The sequence below is a fragment of the Camelus dromedarius genome, chromosome 27 (assembly GCF_036321535.1).
Source record: "Camelus dromedarius isolate mCamDro1 chromosome 27, mCamDro1.pat, whole genome shotgun sequence".
NCBI lineage: Eukaryota > Metazoa > Chordata > Mammalia > Artiodactyla > Camelidae > Camelus > Camelus dromedarius.
The window spans coordinates 24,289,603-24,312,552 of NC_087462.1; the positions used below are offsets into that span (position 1 = coordinate 24,289,603).

The 22,950-nt window shown below is 45.6% G+C and overlaps 1 protein-coding gene across 4 annotated transcripts; it reads right to left on the reverse strand.

Moving 5' to 3' along the window:
* Positions 1 to 391: 391 nt before the first annotated feature.
* On the reverse strand, positions 392 to 17,724 carry ZNF354A (zinc finger protein 354A). 4 transcript variants are annotated; one of them, XM_031437947.2, is made up of 5 exons: positions 17,503 to 17,724; positions 16,396 to 16,470; positions 12,328 to 12,454; positions 11,304 to 11,399; positions 392 to 2,520 (listed from the first exon to the last, which is right to left on the reverse strand). In XM_031437947.2, the coding sequence occupies exons 2-5, from the start codon at positions 16,426 to 16,428 to the stop codon at positions 956 to 958; spliced, it is 1,821 nt and encodes a 606-aa protein (XP_031293807.1). In that variant the 5' UTR covers positions 16,429 to 16,470; positions 17,503 to 17,724; the 3' UTR covers positions 392 to 955. The 4 variants fall into 4 exon arrangements, with proteins under 4 accessions (XP_031293807.1, XP_064336230.1, XP_031293809.1 ...); XM_064480160.1 differs by lacking the exon at positions 17,503 to 17,724 and adding an exon at positions 16,555 to 17,337; XM_031437949.2 differs by lacking the exon at positions 16,396 to 16,470.
* Between the last annotated feature and the right edge of the window lie 5,226 nt (positions 17,725 to 22,950).

The following is a 22,950-nucleotide window of genomic DNA, read 5'->3' on the forward strand; positions in this document are numbered from 1 at the left end:
CGGTGTGCACAGCCTTTCAGATCAGCAGGAAACGTCAACTTTTTCAAATCCTCATTGGGCTGTCTTATTCCCTAGATCTTCATTTTTCACTTTTGGCTGGCCTCTTGCTTGCCCCAACGTTAACTACAGCCAGTGAAGCTGCCAGTCCCATCAATACTGCAGCAGGTGATTGAGTTGGGGGAAGTGAAGCTGGAACAAGTTCCAAGTTAAAATGTCACAGACCCTGTTTTTCTCCACTTAATGTACCTAAGATGATAGTTCACAGTATATAGCATGTATACTTTCATAGCGAGTGAGTTCAGAGCAAAAAAAAAAAAAAAAAATTCTGAAAACAGAATTAAGAATTGGGGAAAATTTTCCAATTCGCAGCAATTAGTAGAAGAACAAAAAAGAAGAGAAAAGACTTTTATTTCTATTTTTAAATGAAATCCATGCACGAAGTTTGATAACAGGTCAGGAAAAGGACAAAGCCTGGAAAGTGAGAGGTAGTTCACAGTTCATCTTTATCTTTTATTTGGTCCTTTTCTCTAAAAATGTATAATTTCTTTGACCATACCTTTTATGTGCTATTAAAAATGTTATTTAAAAAGCATTGTTTATAGTTTTTTTAAAATGAGAAATCCAGTGCACACCTCCCCTCCTCACCCAGATGTTTATGACAATCACGTGATACGGAGCGTACACTGCGGTAGAAACAATTGTATAAGTGCCCAAAGTCAGTGTCTCCACGTTGTCAATTCTTCATTTCAGGTTATTATAAAAAGCATCTGACAGGCATGAACACCTTCCACTTTCCTCAGCAGAACAGTCATTAGTCAAGGTCTATCCTTGGAATTTAATATCTTATGAGGACTAAATCATAGAAAGGGTTCTCATCTCTATCACATTTATTACATCACTCTCATGTGTCCTGATGAGCTTTGGTTTCAGGCTTTCACGCATGCAGATCTACTTTCTAGGGGTTCTCTTCCATATGGATTTTATAGTGATTAGTGAGAGATGATCTGTGATTAAAGAGTTTCCCACAGGTATTACACTCATAAGGTTTCTCTCCAGTGTGAATCCTCTGATGGGCAATACGTGACGAGCTCTGTCTGAAAGTTTTCCCGCATGTATTACATTTGAAGGGTTTCTCTCCTGTATGAATCCTCCGGTGTTGAATAAGAGCTGAACTCTGGCCAAAAGATATCCCACACTCCTCACATCGATACGGCTTCTCTCCTGTGTGAATTCTCTGATGATTACTGAGGGATGAGTTACACCGGAACGTCTTCCCACACTCGTTACACTTGTAGGGTCTTTCTCCAGTGTGCATCCTCTGATGCTGAATGAGAGCTGAACTCTGTCTGAAGGCTTTCCCACACACTTTACATTTGCATGGTTTCTCTCCAGTATGAATTCGTTCATGAATAATAAGCGTCGAGTGGGAACTTAAGGCTTTACCGCATTCATTACAATTATAAAACTTCTCACCAGTATGAATTATTCGGTGTCTATTAAGCCGTGAAATGGAAGTGAAGCCTTTTCCACATTCATTACATCTATAGGGCTTCTCTCCAGTGTGAATTCTTTCATGCTGAATGAGAGATGCACTCTGGCTGAAGGCTCGCCCACATTCACTGCATTTAAAAGGTTTCTCTCCAGTGTGAATTCTCTGATGGTAACGAAGGGATGAGCTGGACTTAAAGGTATTGCCACATTCATTACATAAATAGGACTTCTTCCTGGAATGAATTCTCTGACATCCAGGAAGGGATGTACCACAACTGGACGCCTTCCTGCCTGGGTTGTATTTATAGGGGTTTTCTCCAGCATGGATTTTTTGATGTATAAAAAGGCCTGACCTTCGGCTGAAGGATTTACCACATTCTTTACATCTATAGGATTTCTCCACAGTATGTGTTCTTAAGTGCTTATAAAGGGATGTACTGAGAGTGAAGGCTTTCCCACATTCCTTACATATATAGGGTTTCTCTCCAGTATGAGTTATTTGATGTTGAATAAGAGCTGAACTTTGGTTAAACGCTTTTGAACAGTCTTTACATTTAAATAATTTCTCTCCACTATGGTTTTTCTCATGTTTACGAAGGGATGAAGTATTAATAAAGGTTTTCTCACACATACTACATTTATAGCGTTTTTCTGCTGTGTTGATTTTTTGTTGATTAAGTACCTTTGAATTCTGTTTGAAGCTGTTTCCTTGTATCTCACATTTTGGTGGTATTTGTTCTCTGGGAACCAACTGCTGTCTAACAAGGACTGACTTTGGGCTGACGTTTTGGCTAAATTCAGTATTTTTATGTTTTCTTTCTAGAGTGAGGATTTTTCTGTGAGTGACTAAAACTTCCTGAACACCTTCTTTTTTCTCCTGCTTCTTCTCTAATCCATTCTCATACATGCAGGGCTTTTCTGATTTGCAGTCCCAGGGTCCATTCCTTTTGGATCTTTTCATTATCAGCTCCTGAAATGAAGAATCTTGCGTCTGAGTTGACTTTGTGGTTTTATAACTGCTCTTCCATCCTGAGGGGAAAGAAAAAACTGAAGATGTTTCATGTGATAGAACATTTGGCTACTGAGACTAAAGGTACAGAGTGAATAAATATTGATGGTATTTAAATAAGGTCTTAGTATTGGACCGAAAAACAGTAAGAAGAAAAAGTCAGGAGATTTAAGCAGTAAGAGAAATCAGCAACAGAAGCTGAAGTATTAGGGCGAAGAAAAGATTAAACAAACCCACTTAAAGAGCGTGAGTTTAAGAGCGACCAGGAGAATTGGCTAACGAAGAATAGAGAGAAAGGATTAAACGAGGAGCAATGTATTGGAAAAATCAGTCTGAGATCAGAGTCCATGATAGAATCCTGTATTATCTTCATAACATTTCTTTGTGTAATCATCCCTAATCTGGAAAGTCTTCGTCCCTTTTCCCTCATGCCAAATTCTTTGTATCCTTCAGATGCAGTTCAACAGTTAACTACTTTCTTGACTGTGAGTTTCCAGGGTCCATTCCCCTTATTATAGGCACTTACCAGTGTTAAAAAATTATATATATATATATATATATATATATAAATACATACATACATATACATATCTATACACTACACCATTGTACTACATATTTAATTATATTTATCTATATCTAAATATATTTCACTTTCCTTTTGCACCCTAAGTGTTCTTTGCAAGCAGATTAGCATGCTCTATTAACCTATACATCCTAATGGCATCTGAATTATACACAGAATGTCTGTTTTGTTAATCGTCTTTAATTATTGATATAGTCCTAATTTGCACAATGTCAAATACTCTGAATTACTTATACATATTAATTTCACACACACACACACACACACACACACACACTACTCAAACACCTGTAGGAGAAGTTGCCTTCCAGGACAGTACACTACACAAGTAACGGGAGGGTTAAGAGCCAGTTCAAACATGAAGGTGTTACTGAACTTATCTACAGAGGTGCCACAGGCAGGCGGGAAGCCAAAAGCTGCAAGATAGGAGAGAAGCCTTGTTCATGCATCAAGCAAGAGAGGCTATGCAAGCAGGGTAGAAAAGAGCCAAAGATCAACAATAAAACAGGTATAATATATAAAAAGGTAAAAAAGGGGCTAACATGATAATGTGGTAAAGAACAGAATTCAATAAACACTAAAGTTGGATAAGAACACAATTCATTGCGTATTAAATTTTGCCAGTTTGGCATCTTCTCCTGGGCTAGAGGTAACCATTTAAAGGGCTCCTATGTACCTCACTGGATTGAGATCCCTAACTGACATGGACTTTCCGGTCACCACCAGAAGTGAGGAAGAGGCATGGAAGGATCTGACCTGGAGTTTCAGAGGGAGCATGGCCCCATGATACCTCGACAACTATGAGACAATAAATTTCTGCTGTCTAAAGCCACACAGTTGGTGGTCCTTTGCTGGAGCAGGCTGAGAAAACTAACGCAACTCCCTCACATCTCTTCCACAGAGTATGCTAAAGTAAACCCCGTATCATACCATTCACCAAAAATATTTCAGAACACATTTCTCAAAGATAAGAACTCTAATTGCAAACATAACCGCATACTTTTATTATAGCCACCAAAATCAACATTTTTGTTTGAAGTTATTTTTGCCTATACAATATTAAACATCCTGCACAAATTCCCATGTTGGGGGGGGGTCCATCAACAAGAAGTAATTCTCGGACATGAACTGGGTGTCGCACAGTTCACGTCAACTCTGACACCTACGTGGAGACAGCATCAGATCCCACAGGTTAAGGGCTCAGTTCTACAAGACTGCCCCCTGCCTCCTTCAGACACCAGTCACAAGCCCAGGTTATACCTGTACTTCTGACCAGCTAGCTATAAATCAGAGGTCCCCACGACCCCCACCTTGGGTTTGATTCATTTGCTAGAGTGGCTCATGGAACTCAGACAAGCATTTTGCTTACTAGATCACCAGTTAATTATAAGAGGATATAACTTGGGAACAGCCAGATAGGAAACATGCACAGGGCAACGACGTGTGGGGAAAAGGCGTGGAACTTCCATGCTTGCTCCAAGTGTACCACTCCCCCCAGATCTCCACATGTTCACCAACTCAAAAGCTTTCTGAACCCATCCTTTTGCATTTTATGGAGGCTTCATTACACAGGCATGATTAATCAAGTCATTGGCCACTGGCAACTAATTCAAACTCCAGCCCCTGACTCCTCCCCAGGGTAGGAGGTCAAGCGGTGGGATTGAAAATTTCAACCCTCTAATCACATGATTGGTTCTCCTGAAAACCAGCCCCCATCCTAAGGTAAGGTCTGAAGTCACCCCAATAGTTTAACAAAGACACCTACAAAGGTGTCTCATCACTTAGAATTCCTAAAAGAGCTCTGCACCAGATACATATTTATTATAAATCATAACTTCATAGACATAAACCACTTAGGGTCGTTATTCAAACTGCTGTGATTTACAGGCATTTGACATAACTCTCTACATGACCAAACCACCAACTGAAACACAATTAGGATCATTTGTTTCATTTTGCTTTCAATATTTATGGGAAAATTTTTCATTTTTATTTAATCTTGTTTTATAATTTTATAAGACATTTTTATGGTTCCAAAGTCAACATCATAAAAACAAGATAGCTTAAAAAATTATACATTCTACCCTTGTCCTCTAGATCTTTTCTCTTTCTTCACCTTACAGGTAACCATTTTTATTGATGTACTTTTAACCTTCCTTTTAACTTTTCTATTTAAAAAATATACATAAGCAAATACACACTTTTCTCTTTATCTCGTCCCCTTTCTTACATAAAAGCACTGCTCTCACTGTTCCGTCCTACACTTTCTCCCACTCATTCACACGTCGCCCCACAGCAGGATTTACAGAGGTCCTCCTCGTTCCCCTTTACAGTTACGAAGCACTCCACTGTGTGAATGTCCCTCAGGTTAGTCAGCCAGACCCCTCTGAGGGACAGCTGGGCTGACTCCACCTGTAACACATCAGGACATTATACGGGTACATGACAAAGGCATATAGTTTTAAACCAACATCCATATTTCTAATTAGCAATAATATCATCTATAAAATTCTAGCCCAAACTGGGCCCGCTGGGCTAACATTACCCAGAGCCACATACAACCAAAATCGCCCCTTCCCCCAGCTAAGAAGAGAGGCCGTGGGAGGCCCCAGAACACTCCCTCTTTAGAGTGAGGATGGTCTCTAGGTACCGACACGGGAAGTTTCAACACACATCAAGCGAGAAAGGGGCAGAGCTATGCGCACTGTACACTATGACTGGAGTGGAAGAGCGCAGAGAAGAATATACACAGAGCATCATTCACACGTGCACAGACGGGCACCCCAGCCTCTGCGGCCGCCGCGCCACCTCGTCTCTCCTCCTGTCGTAGCCCCGTGTGTTCATGCCCTCCTGTCCACTCGCCTCCCGTGCGCTCCACTCTGGCTCCCACCCTCACCACCACCCTCCCCAAGGCAGCCATGACCTCCGCGTGGCTAAGACGAGACGCTCTTCAGTTCTCACCTAACTCGCCTCCCGGCAGCATCTGATCGTGACCACTCACGACCCGAGGAGACGCTCCCTTCCTAAGCTGCAGGGACCCTGAACTCACCATCACGCTCTTCTCACTTCCCGCGGCCTCTGTCTCCTCTGTGGGCTGAGTCTCCTTTGTGCACCCACCTCCTTCTACCTGGCTTTCATCCTTGGCGCTCCTTAGGGTTTAGTCCTAGACCCCCAATTCTTTCCACTCTGCGCTCTTTCCACAGACCAGCTTCAATTACAAACATACACTCTCAGCAAGACTTCTGTATTCTCCACACTTAATTACAAAGCAGCCTACTGAAAACAGCAACTCAGATGTCTCAGAGACACCCCAGAGGCAACATGCCTGACCCTGAATTCACGGGTTATTCCCTTCCTCCAACCCGCATAATCCTTCTGTCTCTGTAAATGGCACCAGTTCTGAACCAAAGCTTTGTGAGGCGTCCTTCACACCTCTCCCTCAGCTAACCGATCACCAAGACTCGTTCACGCCACCATCTGAATACGTCTCAAATCCATCCACTTTCCCCACCTCCACTGACAGCACCCTCTGTGAGCCTTGACTTCAGTGACGCCAGACTCCCGAGTTCCCGCGTCTAGTACACCTCACCCTTCTCCTCCCTAGGGGTTCACTTCTCTCTTCCTCACCAGATGCCAGAGATGCCAGAGTTCCTCAAGGCCGAGTCCTAGGCTCTTTCCTGCACTTACTGTTCTCTGAACCCATTCCTCAGGGCGATTCACACTCAACCCTATAATGTTTCCATTGGTTCAATTACCCTATAACGACCAAGGTTCCCCAAATTCACATTTAATGCCCAGTGTATATTATGAGGGCTGGAACTCCAAATCACACAGGCTACCTGATGCCTCCACATGGATAACTGGGTCAACGAAAGACAATTTAATTCGTCCAAAATCATATTTATACCACCTCCCCCCTAAATAAGATGTCTTAGGACCACTAGCTCAGTGACTGACATCATTGTTCATTCCAAACAAGCCACACACCCAGCAAGCCCCCTGCACAACTCCACCTCCTTTATCTTCTACATCTAGTCCATCTCCAAGTCCTGCTGCTTTTGTCTCAGAAATCTCTCTGACACTGGTTCCCTTTCTGTCTCCAGCACCACGAACTTAGCCAAGACACGCATGCACTCCTTAACCGCAGCCGACTCTGACCAGGCACTGTTTTAGGTATCGGGGAGACGGGAACAAACAAAACAGACAGCCCAGCATGAGGAAGCTTACGACCCAGAGGAAGAGCAGATAGTAAATAAAAATGGTCTATTTTTCAGTGATAAGTACTCTAAGGGAAAATAAAGCATGGTGAGGGGATAAAGAATGTGGAGAATGGAGGGCCAGGTTCAGATGAGTTGTGTCTAATTGACCAAATGCCACCTGAGCAGAAATGTGTGCAACACAAGGAAGTGGGTCATGTGGGCTCGTGGCTCAGGAAGAAGAATGGTCCCAGAGAGGACAAAGCAAGTGCAGGTGCCCTGAGGGGGGCCCTGCTGCGCCTGCCTGACTACACCCTGGCGGCCAGGGGGATTCTGGAATGAAGGGCAGAGGGGAAGGAGGTGAAGGTGGAGAGGTGGTCGGGCCAGACCACGCAGGCCTCTAAAGGCCAGGCTGGCGGTCTGGATTGTGCTCTATGTGATGGAAGCCACCAGAGGCTTGAGCATGGGAGCGACAGGACCTGATTTACCTTTTAAATAGACCATTCTGGCGGCTACAAGGAGAGGAGATGTTGGTGGCAGGAGGGGAGGGCAAGGGACAAGAACAAGACTAACTCACACATATTAAACAGGACTACGGGGTACGTGAGCTCCACTTCCATCTCGCAAGAAATTCACTCTAAAACCGCGGCATGCTGTTTCACTAGGCTGCCTCATAACCCTGACAGCACCTCTCTGCAAATCAGAAAAAGACCCCTGCCCTCTGTGCAGATGCAGCCCCAGCAAATCTCAGCAGAAGACAGTCCTCGGGTGACCCCTCAGCTGACCACCCTGCCAGGGTCAGTCCACCCTGAATTCTTACGTTAAGATAACAATGGAAGAAAGACAAGGGAAGAAAAACATTTTTTCATTGGAGGTAATTGTTTACCTAGAATCATCCTGGATTTTTATATTTTGATTTCAAGAACATTTTTACGTCAGTTGTAAACCAAATCCATGAGACGTTCAAGTCGGTTTAATCACAGTATTCTGATTATAACTACGCCAGAGAAGTGGTTAGATTTTAGGCTCATTTCTTAAGCAAACGACTCAGAGGAGACTCACACCCTTTCCTCCCATCTCTCAACATAGACCCAGGGATTATGCAGTTTTTCTTTGTTGTGGTTCTGTTTTTCCTATTTGTGAATAGTTTTGAAGTGAAAGTAATACTTTAAAAGCACACTTGGAGGCAACAGAGGTTCCAGGGGTCCTACCCTGGGAGCATAAGCTTTTCCGTCACTGGCTGTTCAGAGGGTCTGTTTTTGGTTCTGGTCGGAGTTAATGACTGAGGTACTTCCAATGGCATCGAGGACGTTCACCTGAGCTCACAGGGAAGCGAGCTCCCCTTGGAAGGGAGGCTGTTCTGAGGGCACTTTAGTCCAGGCAGATGGGAGACTCGCCAGGGGTGCAGGAGGGACACAGCCACACACCAGCTCCCCCAGGACATCTCATCTGACGTCACCTCTGAGCAAAGGGAGGTGGTTCCTCCCACAGAGAGAAACGCACACACTGCTCAGCTCTGACGCCCTCCCTTCCTCCACACACCACTCAGAGTTCTCCCTTCAGGGACATCTTCTCAACCCTGAGGAGGACTCGACACACCACGAGGTGGCCTCAGGGTCTCTCTGGACAGATCTGGGCTCCAGTCATTCTTTCCATTCTGTTTAATCCAACCAACACTTCACTCAGGAAGGGGGACTCCGCATCCAACGTGTGTCCCCGTTCACCGTACCACGGTCCCTGGTCGAGGTCCCCCGAGCGGAGAAACGCACTCCAGGCCGTCCGTGCTCCCAAGGCAAAGGGGACGGGAACAGTCCCTCCTTCCCTCCCTCTGATCATTCGTGCCAGACTCAGCCCACACCTGCCGGTGGCACTGACGCCCGTCCTAACCCTCCTCTGGTTCCCCGCTGCCTGTGTTCTCTGTTTACTTTTGACAGTTTCTAGTAGTTCCCAAATTTAGTACATTCTCCCAAATGACAGTTACAAGATAGACAAGTGTGGTTCCCACCTCAAAAAATCTAAACTCGAGTGGGAAGGAAGCTCTCCCCTAAAGTGTGGGGGCTTAGGGATCGACACAGCCTGTCCCACAGCGCCTCTGCTGGGCCTGCATGGGGAGGGGCCAACACTGACCCGTCTGGACCCAACCACAGCCTCAGACAAGACCTCCCACGTCTGCCAACTGGCTCCACGTGGGCTGCAGGCTGATCCATGCGGAAGATAAGCCTGGGCCTGTGGCCAGGCTACCTCAACTCTCAGAGGCCGTGCCCGGCTCCCAGGCAGACCAGGTCTTGTGACAGGGCTCCAGGCTCAGCGCGATCTGGTCCTTGTCCCTCCCTCCTTGCTCCGTCTCCACCTGCCGCCTGCCTCTCTCTGGACTCACACACGCCCTTTCCTGAGTCTGAACGCTTCTCCACATCCTGAGAAGTGGTCCTTGCTGGGTTCGGAAGCCTTTGCTGACACCGGTCCTCCTCTTCCACGTTCTCACCGCACCTGCAGCTCTCCCGCGGGGTCCCCACCAGACCCCGTCACTCCACACCCCTGGGTGCGCCGAGCGCATGAACACCTGTCTGCCCCTCGACTGAGCTCCGCCAGGGCAGGACCTGTGTCCTTCTGCCCAAGGCTGCACCGCCAGTGCCCAGCACGGAACTCACTCACCGTCTACTACGGGACTGGAAAGCAGGGGGCGAGGGTTGCAACCTGGGTTCCCCAGAACCTAGGCCTCCTCGATTCCACAGCTCTCAGCTCCCAACTTCCACAACAGCCACCTCTGCCGTTTCTCTCCCCTGGTGACTTCTTCTCAGGCTCAGCCACAGATTCCTCTTTCTTAACCCACCTCATAAACGGGGAGGTCTCCTGGGACTCTGTCCTCACTTGCTCAGCTCAAGGCTCCAAGCGCCACCTTTGCCCGCCGGCTCCCTGACCTCCCTGTTGAGTTCCAACCCCATTTACCTCCTACAACTGTCCACCGGCGACCGCTACCCGTATTTCACTCACATCTCAAATGAAACCCATCCCACACCAAACTCACCCTGCACCCTTAACAAAGGGGCCCTTCTCTTCCCTCCTGACCCCCTGCACGTGCCTTCCTCCAGGCCCTAGTACCGCAGCGATCTCCACGAGGGTCCCACCCCTAGTTCCTCCTCACTTCGGTTCTAAGCCCAACAACATTTCCCAAGTGACCATTCTTGTTAAACTCAAATCACATAATAAGGACTTCAGGAACATACTCTCCGAAAAGTTACAAACATTACCTGTAAATGAAGTCCCCTTTCATCGCACCCATTTTCAGCCCCGCTCCAAATGTAACCAGTTACCAGCTCAGAGGTGCCCCCGACCTTCTCTGGGCACTGGCCACACTACACGTACAGACACCCAGGTAAGTTTCTTCACACATCAACAGCGACACGTCTTACTGACGCTCCGTGACTTGCTTTAGTCCTTCACGTGCCCTGGAGCTCGGCCCACGTCACCGCTCTTGCTCTCTGACTGCGGGGCTGTGGGCCAGCGCAGGGGCCCACCTCAGCTTCTAGCTCTGCCTTTACTGAAGGACAGTTAAAGTGTTTCGACTCAGACCAGTTTTTCTAAAACATCAAGGATACAGGGTTCTCCTATTCAAAATCCTTGACTTGCTCCCTCTTGTCGGTAGAGGGTTCACATCTCAGAAATGTCCCAAAGCACCTGCCTGTCTAATCTCATTTCCTTCCTCATCTCTTTTCCCACAGAAGCTGGGCTGGAGTCAGAATGGATTCTTTGCGAGCCCTCAAATACACTGTTTGCTGAATGAATACATGAAAACGGAGCCCTCCTCTGAAACAACAGGAAAGAGAAGAAAAAAGATCCTGAGAGATTCGCCTGTGCAGTGATTACCAGAGCAGAAGAGGAAGCTTAGCCTCCCTTCTTCAGCGCTTCCTGGGGACCGCGAACCTGGAGAAACTTTCCCGAGCAGCATCCCCAAGCCGCACCCCCACTCACCCCCAGACGGCCACCCGCAGACGTCCCCCCGCAGACGTCCCCACCCACTCACCTAGAGAGGCGCCTCCAGGACTGTCTCTCTCCACCTTCCAGGGGTCCTCTCCCTGCTGCAACAGGGAGATCACTTTGGGTTTGGAAAACGGGAGCCCTGCTCGTAGACAAAAAAGAGAAAACAAAAAATAAAAAAATAAAAACAACAACAACAAACTTGGTTTTGACACAAAGAGGTATCAGAGATCTGAGGGGGAAACTCAGAGGACAATACAAGGAGCTTCTGTGGGGTGTTCAAGCTGTGTCCCCACGACTGAGGGGGTGTGTTAGGGAAAGGCGAGGCGCCTGTAGGACATAGCCATGTACTAAGTAGTTGTGTGTTGGGCAAACAGGATAAGCACGCAGCCTTGAAACCATTAGCTTTCCACAGAAGAGGAAATGTTAGACGTACAGACGAAATTGATGTTTGTAACAGGTACGTATGGAAAGGATTATGTACCAGGTAGTTCGTTTAAAATGAGAAAACACTACCTGATTCCATCTGAAAAATGGTAGCAGTCAGCGAACTACGGGTCATAGGCCAAATGTAGGCCACTCTCTGTTTATATATGGCCCTTGAGGAAAGAATGGTTGAAAAAAAAGGAAAGAAAGGAATGGAGTATGTCACAGAGACCATATGTGGCTCACAAAGCCTAAATTATTTACTCCCTGGCCCTTTACAGAAAGAGTTTGCTGCTTCCTGGGAAAGAGAACTGGGAAACGCAAGCGGTCGGTCAGAGAAGAGGGTGGAGGCACGCTCTCTGTAGAGATGAGTGAACAACACATCACAGAACAGTCACAGTGCGAAATGTTTTCTGAACTATGAGGAAACGTCTAACGTGCAGCTCTGTAGATTTTCCCGACCACGGGGCAATTCCATGTCTATCGGGGTGAAAAGGTTTTCATATTTATTTATGGAATCCGACTTGTAAGTGCTAAGGCAAAACTCAGCTAAGCTTTTGATGACCCACGGCTTTTATCCAGGGAAGCAGGTGCTGAGTTACGCCAGTTTCCAAATTCTGGACTTCCAGGGGAAACCCCCTTACCCAGCGAGAGCAGGTTACTGTAGTTCTCCAGCATCACGTCCTGGTACAAGCTCCTCTGAGAAGGACCCAGCTTCCTCCACTCGTCCCGCGTAAAGAGCACAGCCACGTCCTCGAACGTCACTGACATCTGCAGAGACAAGCCGCCCCAGCTCAGCAGGGCCACCCAGCACTCAGGCTGAAAAAGGCGGCGGTGGGGAGCAGACGGCCCCCATGAAATGCTTCTATATTATTCTAGGTTCTGAAGGTTCTGGGTCATTTGTTTAATGAATAACTGACAAGTGACAAACATACCCTGAGTCGCATGAAGTATGAACCGGTCTTGTGTTAACCAGTACAAGAGATGTATGGAGGTATTAAGGCCACTAGTGGGAGTGTTAACTACAATAATCTTCCTGATGGCAATTTGATAACACACATTAAAAGTTTTAAAATGTGCCTATTCTTCAACTCTCCAATTACAAAATTTGTTTGATAATGAACAGCACAAAAACGCACACACAAGGACATTTTTCATGGCATTGGTAATAGCAAAAAAGTGGAAACAACCTAAACAATCACTGATGGAGGCTAGGTTAAATAACTTAAGGCATTATCTGTATCTTCCCTGAAGCCTGAGGATGGTAATGATGGAAATGAAAAGAGCTATCATGTATTGAATGCTTTTTTGGGTCAAGTACTATTCTTAGAGCTTTATATTAATTTTTTGTGTAAGTCTTTTATCTTTGCAACAATCCTATGAAGAAGGTACTGTTATTGTCTCCATTTTACACAAGAGAAAACAAAGAGAAATTTATCCAAGTCACACAGCTGGTACAAAGGAAAACCTCACTCCTCCTGTGTGCCTCCTCTACCCTCAACACCACTTCTGACACCCTATGTATGGGGCTTTCCACAAACCAAGTAATTGTGTGACACCAGCTAGGTGTCCTACAATTAAACTCAATTCTGACGCCTGGAAATCGAGTCAGATCCCACAGGTTAAGGACTCAGTCCTAAAAGACTTGCCCCTCCTTCAATGCCAATCCCAAGTCCAGGGTGTTTGTTACCTGTGCTGCTAACTGACTGGCTACAAACTGGAGGTTTCCACAACCCTCTCCTCACGTCTAATTTGCTAGAGTGGCTCACGGAACTCAGGAAAATACTTACTTACTAGATTACACGTTTATTATAAAAGGATGAAACTCAGGAACAGGCAGATGAAAGGTACCCAGGGCAGGGTACATGGGAAGGGGTGCAGAGCTTCCGTGCCCTCTCTGGATGTGCCATTTTCCCTGATTCTCCACATGTGCACCAACGCAGAAGAACTTTCAACCCTTGTGGGTTTTCATGCCTCAGTGCACAGGCATGATTGATTAAATCACTGGCCACTGGCGACTGATTCAACTTTCAGCCCCTAAGCAGGCAGGGGGGCAGGGCTGAAAGTTCCAACCCTCTAATTAAGATTGGTTCCCCGGCAATCAGCCCCCACCCTTGGTGGGGTCCAAAGGCTACCTCATTAATATAAACTGTGGTGTGGAGGAAAGGGCTTGTTAGGAATAACAAAACACGCACAAGCCATTTTGCTTTTATAGTTCTAAAGCAATTTCAGGAATAAAAAACAAATATTACTAATCACTTCGGAAACCACAAGGGTGTTCGAAGTTATACGTGAGGTGCAGAGTCGAAGACCAAATATATATTTCATATCACAGACCACAGAATCACAGCTGGCCAGGGCCAGAGGGGAAATTCCAATCCAAGGAGCATCCAAGGCTCCATTCTTAAACACTCTGCAAAACTGCCCCTCAATGCCTACCTCACAGGGTTAAGAAATAAATGAGATAATCCATACAGTGGAGATAAACAGCAGTGATGGTGGCATAACAGTGTGAATGTATTTAATGCCCATGAATCATACAATCAAAAACAGAGTGGTAAACTTAATCTTATGTTTATTTCATCACAATAAAAAGGTTAAGATGGTAAAATAAATACATACATACATTCGTACATAAATAAATAATAACTAAATAAAGGTGCATAGGAAATTATTCTGAGGGCCACATACAAAGCTGTGACCATGATTATCTCGAGATGTTGGGGTGAGAGTGATTTTACTTTCTTCTTTATATATGTATTTTTTATTCTCTGAGAATTTTAATATTAACACATAATACATGTATGATAATTTACTGGCATACAGAGGAATACAAGAAATTACCTTTGCCCTCGAAAGAATTTACGATCCAACTGGCAGACAAGAAAAATGCATGAAATAACTTGCATAATGAAAGAAAAACGGGTCACTGGACAAGACCGTACACCATCTCCTAGTTCAATCTTCATTTGAGAGGTGAGGAAGGTCCAGGGCAGTCAAGAACGAGGTCACATACTTTATTAATGGCAGAGGCAGGACGATAAATACCGGTTTCTTTTAACCCAGCACTCGGTGGGTGTATTCCCTCTCTGATCTTAAACGTCCTGTCCTTGAGTTTTACACACAAATCCACCCAAAACTGACATATAGGCAGCAGGTGACTTTAGGGAGAATGTCATACGTGACTCACATACAGGGACAGAGAAGACTCTGGGCAAGAGAGCACCTTGGCTCTGTTGGAACGGAATGGGAAAGATTTAGAAAAAAAGCAGCCCAAATATGCAAAGGCAGGTCCTAGCCACAGCCTCAGAAGACCAACCACCACCACTTTTCGTGGGTCCAAAAGATACACAACACCACACTGCAGAAGAGCTCTGGTAACACAGGGGCTGGGCCCGCCCTGTGTTTTGAAAGATGCACCAGAGGAGCGGCTGGACAGTAACTAGCATGAACTCAGAGGTCAGACATGTGTGGGTTTGATTTCAGGTCACTTGACTTTATTGAGCCTCAGTTTCCTCATGTGCAAAATGGGGGTAATAACTGCTGTGCTGTTATGAGAGTGAGAACAAAGGTGGAGCCCCCGGGACATTCCCCAGCAACGTCAACCATCATTCTCAGATGAAGATGAGTAAAGGGAGCACAGTGCTTCCAGGGTCTGAGAAACACTGCAGAGTAATTTCTGTCCACTAACAGTAATAGCATCATGGACTAGAATAACACAGCTCAGCTCACAGCCACCACATACTGAACGCCGACTACGTGCCCGGCCCTGATCTAAACACCTTCCGTGAACTGACTCATGGGACCCTCTCACCTACCCTATGAGGTAGGCACGGTTGTTGTTCTCATTTTATAGGTGAAGAAACTGAGGCACAGAGAGGTGGAGTTATTTGCCTAAGACCCATTAACAGCAGCAGAGGAGATGGGCACAGACTCGGCCCAAAAGTGGCTCAAAAGCCCCACTTAGTAACCACTGTATACAATGCCTCTCCACTACCAATATTGCACAAAACCCTCCCTGCTGCTTCCTGAGGAGTCTTCTCTCTGCCCTTGGAGTCAAGAGGCCTCTCTGTCTGTGTCCTCTCCAACATGGCTATCCTTTGTTTGCACACTGACTCCCTCGGATGGGGTCCGACACTTATTCTCATAAGGATGAAATGGCAAGTTAGGAACAGTTTTCAAGAGACTGGTAGAAGCTAGGCACACGATCCACACAGTTAAGAGGGAGAAAAAAAATGAAACAACTATGGACTGGGAAAAGTCTGGGGAAGGAATCATGAGGATTCTCAAGCACTGAAAGAAAAAGAAAAGCACTCTGGCCAAGGGAAGGAAACGGGGCATGAATGAGCCAAGGAGGCAGGTTAGAAAGGAGCTCTGCCAAATGTTTATGTTTGTTGGTTCTGTCCCCAAGTGATATAAGACCTGTGGCATCTTCCTTGTCAAATCGATAATCATACAGTGAATTGAGATTAAAGAATAAAAGACTGCCTACTAGGAAAAGAAACCAGAAACAACAGGCATAGACTAGGGAGGGGGAGAAAAGCATTCCTTACAGAACCCAGCATCCAACAGGGTGGACCAAGTCTTCAGAGGGGAAAGGACTTGGACTCCAAATCCTGGTGGAAACTGAATGGGAGTGAGCTTCAGTCTGAGGATAAAAAACCCCCAAAATCCGTATCTGTCCCTAAGACCTGAGATGACAATGAACTCACCTGAGACCTTGCTTCCCTTTGTTCAGTAGCCATGTCCTCTTTCTCAAGGATGGGTGGAGTCTCCAGAGGCCAGATCTGGGAGAAGAAAAAGGGAGAGAGGAGGAAGCCTCTTTCGCTTCCCACCCCTCAGAATCAGCAGCTCTGAAAGCCTTACCCTACCTGAGAATGATTCACGTGCCTGCAGAGAGAGAAAGAAGGTAGAAAGAGCCAAAAGCCAGCAAGTCCAGAGAGAAAGGCTGGACCATCCTGGCTCAGGACCCAGCTCTCTCCCCGGCTCTGAGGGAAAAACGTAAGATTCCATCAGTAATAGCAGCAGCAACTCCCCGAGCCTCACCGGGTGCCAGGCAGCACCTACATCGTTCAGTCCCACCGAACAGCTACCGTTGTCAGCAGCCCCATTTTACAGATCAGGAAACTGAGGGCAAAGAGGAGGCATCTTGTTCCCGTCCACATAGCCAGTGAGGGTGGCACCGGGATTCCAGCCTGCACCTGCTCCAACCTCACTGCATAAATGTGACAACTTTTCTCTACCTCAAGCCTTTCCACCCGCCTCCTCCGACTCCTATCAAGGACACAATTCCAAAATTCTAGAGAAAGCTGCTTTGGAAAGAGTAAAGACAAGAAGACCAGCTCTCCTATGGCGAGGAGGGGGCTGCTGTCACATAAACCAAAGCCCTGGGTTCCCGTCCTGGCTCTGCCACCGGGGGAAGCCGGCAACTCACTTTCCGTGCAAAACAGGCCATTACGCCTGTCACCCAGGAGGGCAGTGGCGATGCTAAAGGGAGGAAATCATTTTCTCACGTCCGCTGCCGTCAGGGGGCAAATTCAAGGCCGGCCGGGACCAGGCCGGGAGCGCGCTGGGAGCGGGTCGGGAGGAAGCAGGAGGGGCCGGGCCGGTGCGGGCCAAGTGCCCGACCCGCCGCGTCAGGGGCAGGGGCGCGGCCGCGGGAGCGCTGGCGGGGCCTGGGGACGGAGCCCGGGGGCCGGGTCCTCGGCCCGCCGGCGCCCACAAAGGCCCGGCTCGCGCCCCTCGGGCCTGCGCCCCGCGCTGCGTCCTCCCGAGGCCCGCTCCTCCCTCCCGCATCCCGCCGCCGCTCCGCCGCTCACCTCGCCCGGGCTCCGGGGCTTCCAGGGGCCGCAGGCGGGAGGCTCGGGAACCGCCCGGGGCCGGACAGCAGCTTCGAGACGGGCTTCTCCAGGGGTGAAGCCTGGGCGGACCTGAAGCCGGGACGCCCCTCACACCCGCGGCAAACGCCCGGCGCCCCACGCAGGTCCGGGGGGGCGGGGCAGGGACCGTCGCTAGCCCCTCTGGGAAATGTAGTCCACGCGAGAACCCACGGATTCTGGGAAGTGTAGTTCTCCGCACTCGTCTGCGAGGGGAGGCCTGGCTGAACCTGTCACGTGCCCAGACCGCGTTCTGGCCTCGCCGCAGCGCATCTTCGACTGCGGGTTCCTGGGTTCCCGGTTCTTCCGGAAGGAGAGGCTCGCCGAGGGCAGCGTCGTGTAGCTTGGCATCTGCGAAAATGACAGTAAGCAAGTAGACAATCGCCGAGAACACACCTGTTTCCCCTTCAGTCTTTCAACATAAGTGTGTTGAGCACCTGCTGTGTGCCAAGCCCCTACCTATTGAAATTCGTCAGCGAACAGAACAGAGATCATTGCTCTGGGAAACTTTTTTTGTACTAGAGGGAGGGTAGGAGGTGGAGAGCAGACAAAAAGCCATGAACATAATTATATAGCAGTTTAGAAAACAAGCGTTATGGGAAGAAGTGAAAAGAGTGTGTGGGAGGTATCTGTGGTAGGCGCCCGGGTAGGCTGCAGCATGTAATACCACTCTTTGTTAACACAGCAGATAACTAAACTCTGATAAGGTAACGTTGAAGTGTCCTTACATAAGTTCTGTTCAACTGTCTTTGCTAGAATAACTCACGGGCATAACAAACCATTGTCATGACAACTTGTAAATAAAAATGCTTAGAATTTGACTAGATTCGTTGAATCTGTAAATCAACTTGGGGAAAGTTGATATCGTAACAACTTTGATTTTAACTGGCAAAACCAACTTCATTTTGATCAGCCGCCATCTCAGGACAAGCTGAGCTGAATGCAAGCCACAACATCCGCCTTTAGTAAAAATCCCCCTCCGCCTGTAAAACCCTCCCCGGACCTGAGTGAGAGCGAGAGCCGCTGGAGGGAGCATCCTTTCAACACACCCCTCTCACTTTCAGCATCCCTCATTTGCATAAGGACCCACCAATCAGTTCCTACCCCCAGGCATAAATAACCAAGCCTGTACGCAGAGCTCTGGCTACAGTTCCAACTGGAGACCCGCTCTGCAGGTTTTTTTGCAATAAACCTGATTCTGACGTTGAGCTGTGTCTGGTCGTTTTTCTCCGATTCTAACATTAACCATCCATTACCATGGTACAGCTCTCCTTTTTTTTTAGGTCTGATAACTTTCCATATATTTTATCTATAGCAGTATTACATATTTTCATGAGTTATATTTGTGGCTGTTTCATATTTTTGAAGCTATTGTAAATGGTATCTCTTTTAAAATTTCATTTATAAAGTACTGGGTTTGTATATAGCTTACTACCAAAAGTCTTATAAATTCCAACAATGAATTTGTTTGGTGCTTTGGATTTTCTGTGTAATATCATGTAACACATGAATGACAGTTTCGGTTCTTTTGCAAAACTTTTGCTTCTTTTATGTTTTCTACCTTTTAAGCGCTATCTTGAGTGGGCTATGATTTCTAGTACAATGTCCATATCAAATGGTTATGGTAGAAGAAGTCAGCAAAATGGCCTAGCAGGAAGCTCCAAGCCCTCAATCTGTCTTAGATGTGTGAAAAACAACCAGAAACTGGCTAAAATAACCATATGAAAGCTCTGGAAACCAGTAAAAGATCTACAGCAACCAAACGAACACTAACTCAAGAAAAAAAAAGTGCATTTGAAGTCGTGGGAAAATTTGTGGCATTTTTATTTGCTCTTGACCTGTCCCTTCCTCAGTGCGGCAAGGTCTTGGTCTGGAGCAGTCAAAGCTGAGTTCCCAATTCCCTTGCTCCAATCAAGAGGGAACACAGAAGCCTTTATCTGTAAAGTTTTGCCTTGTATGAGGGCTGCCAGAAGTACTGGACTCAAGTTTGTCTAACTTGGCACTCAGGTGGGGAAAAGTAGCAGGCGCTGCTCACGAAAGCTGTGGGTAGACCGCCGTCCCACAGACACCCTGGGCCAGGCATTAAAGGTAGAAACAGCGGGTAGACCATTTACAGCCCTGAGGGGAGGCTGCGTTGAGACTTTGGGAAATCAAGATATTTGAAAGCAGCTGAAAAAGCAACATAAGATCCAACCGAGATGCATGTCCAGAAAAGAGTTAAGAAGAGCTTACGTTCTCATCCATCTGATCCCTAGGCTGAGAGCAAGCCAACTAATTAGTAAAGGACTGCTCTAGCACAGAACTAGTGTGCAAAGATTGGGAGAGGTGACTAGTTTTATGTTTTGTTTTGTTTTAAAAAGACAAAGAAGGTATAAAGAGGAGTTGTAGGTTCACAACGAAATTGAGAGGAAGGTACAGCGATTTCTGGTATATTCTCTACCCCAGCACATCGTAGCCTCCCCTGTATCAACATCTCTACCACAGCGGTGCATCTGTTACAGCTGACATGTCACAATTACCTGAAGTCTGTAGTTTACTGTAAGGTTCACTCTTGGTGTTGTGCATTCTATAGGTTTGAACAAATGTGTAATGAATGACACGTGTCTACCATTACAGGGTAGTTTGCCTAAATCCTCTGTGCTCTGCCTATTCATCCCTCCCTCACCCCTAACCCCTGGAAACCACTGATATTTTTACTGTCTCTATACTTTTGCCTTTTTTAGAATGTCATATAGTTAGAATCATACAGTATGCAGCCTTTTCAGATTGACTTCTTTCACTATGTAATATGCACTTAAGGTTTCTCCGTGTCTTTTCATGGTGTAATAACTCATTTCTTTCTAATGCTGAATAATATTCCATTTTCTGGATGTGCCACAGTTTATCAGTTCACCTACTGAAGGGCATCTAGGTTGCTTCCAAGTTTTGGCAGTTTTGAATAAAGCTGCTATAAACTTCCATGTGCAGGTTTTTGTGTGGACATAGTTTTCAACTCTTTTGAGCTTGACTGCTGGGTCATATGGTAAGGGTATGTTTAGTTTTGTAAGAAACTGCTAAATCATCTTCCAAAGTGGCTGTAGCGTTTTGCATTCCCTTCAGAAGCAATGTATGTTGCTCCACATCCTTGACAACACTTGGTGTTGTCAGTGTTCTGGATTTTGGCCATTCTAATAGGTACGTGGAGATATCTCATTGTTCTAATTTGCATTTTCCTAGTGACATATGCTGTGGGACATACAATGATCTTTTCATGTGCTTATTTGCCATCTTCTTCAGTGAGGTGTCTATTAGGTCTTTGGTCCATTTTTTAATCCAGTTAGTTACTTTCTTACTGTTGAGTTTTAAGTGTTCTTTGTATATTTTGGGTAATATCTGATAAAATATTACCCAATAAAAATATCTGATAAATCCTTTATCAGATATATTCTTTTGCAGAGTTTCTCCCAGTCTTTGTCTTGTCTTCTCATTACGTTGGCAGTATCTTCCCTAGAGCAGACTTTTTTAATTGAAGTATAGTCAGTTACAATGTGTCAATTTCTGGTGTACAGTATAATGTATCAGTCATACATGTACATACATATATTTGTTTTCATATTCTTTTTCATTATAGGTTACTATAAAATATTGAATATAGTTCCCTGTGCTGTACAGAGGAAACTTGTTTATCTATTTTATGTGTAGTAGTTAGTTTCTGCAGATCTCGAACTCCCTAGTAAACTGATCAAGCGGTGTCTCTTACAATTTTAAATGCACATAACCCTTTAACACAGCAATCCCACCTTGGGTCGTCTGTCCTATAGAAGTAAAAAGCACCTGTACCAGAGGAATGTGTAGGAGGACAATGTGACTCAGTGGAAAGCTGTGTGCTGTTTAGGGCTCACCTTTCCAGGTGATTTGATTTTGATTCTTTGTGGGCACTGAGGCTTTCTTTGTCTTTGAGCTAATTTACAACTCTAAATTGTGGATAACTGATAGGAATGCAAAATAATTCTTGTCTATAGACATATAAATAAATCCTGTCCCCTGGAAGGTCAGTTGACTTCCCTCCTCTACCAGGAAAGAAGCCAACTTTGCCTCCATTCGTTTCTGTAGTCCTCATCTATAAATATGTCTGTTCTTTGTCCTTTGCACTGGCTTTGACATCATTATCGTTGCCTTATTAATAATGAGTTAAATAAAACTTACATATCTATGAGTGTCATGATTTTACCTTTTTTTTGAGAATTATCCTTTAATGAAACAACTGCAGTGGTGAAAGAGGTGACTAGGCAGGCTTACTGACCCTGGCTGATTAACAACAAGGGAAAGAAAATGCCAGGCTGTTAAAAAAAAAAAAAAAAAAAGCAGGTTATTTCTCTCACCCAGCAGCTGGATCCTTGGTTCCAAGGACATAGCATTACAAAAGTATATTTTATGTTCCACAACTGCTGCATCCATCCCAAGGACATAGCCCAGTATGTCTTTCTTTGTTCTCTTTTCTCCTCACCACAGAAGTCTCTGTTTTAGGGGTTAGTGCCACAGGAGGAAAGAGTCAATAGTAGAAGTTGATTGGCCCCACTGGAATTAAGATAACGATTGTAGAGCCTTCCAATAAAAGACCCTGTGGCCCGATAGGGTGCTGGAGCTGTCTTGGCTGGCTTCATGGCTGCTGGCTCCTTTATTTCTCTCTTTCTGAGCAATAAAATAGCTTTCTTTTTTTCTACTTTGTCCCTAAGCCTCTATTGAGAATTCTTTCTCAGTCGGTGGACAACATGTTTAGGTTGTGGGGGGCGCCCACTTGTTTGGTGGGTTTTCCAATTTGGGGGTCCCTCTATCCACTAATACTGGTATTTGTGGTGGTAAAACCAACCAAAATATCAAACCAACTCTTGATAGGGGAATGGTTAAGCAGCTCATGAAATTGCCAGTCAATAGAATAAAAGCAATAAAACCTATATGAGCCACTTGAAAGGTATCTATATACATCTATATATATATATATATATGTATGTGTGTGTGTTTTGATAACAAACAAATGGTAGGATCCCATTTTTTTTTTTAGAAAGGAAAAATGTATGTCTGTGTATGTCTGTATATCTTTCTATGAGCGTAATAATTTGCGGACAGATACACACTATTAATATTACCTCATGTTGAGCTGAATGGGGATTGATGGACAAGACCTTTAACTTGAACAATTATTATGAAATATTTCAGATATTCAAAAAAGTCTTAGGACTAACTAATGTAACAAACACAGAAGTACCCCCAGAAGAATTAAATACCCCTTTGTGTAGCTCCTGGATCACACTGTGCTTTCTCCTTCCTGAAACTGCATGTTCTCAAATTTTACTTTATATACATATATATATATATATACATATATACATATGCACACACACACATATATAT

Coding starts and splice junctions, on each gene's coding strand:
- ZNF354A (XM_031437947.2), bottom strand. CDS start 16,428: ATGGCTACTGAACAAAGGGAAGCAAGGTCTCAG. Junction 12,455..16,395: donor AAAGGGAAGCAAGGTCTCAG/GTGAGTTCATTG, acceptor TTGTCTCTGCAG/ATGTCAGTGACGTTCGAGGA. Junction 11,400..12,327: donor CAGTAACCTGCTCTCGCTGG/GTAAGGGGGTTT, acceptor GTCTACGAGCAG/GGCTCCCGTTTTCCAAACCC.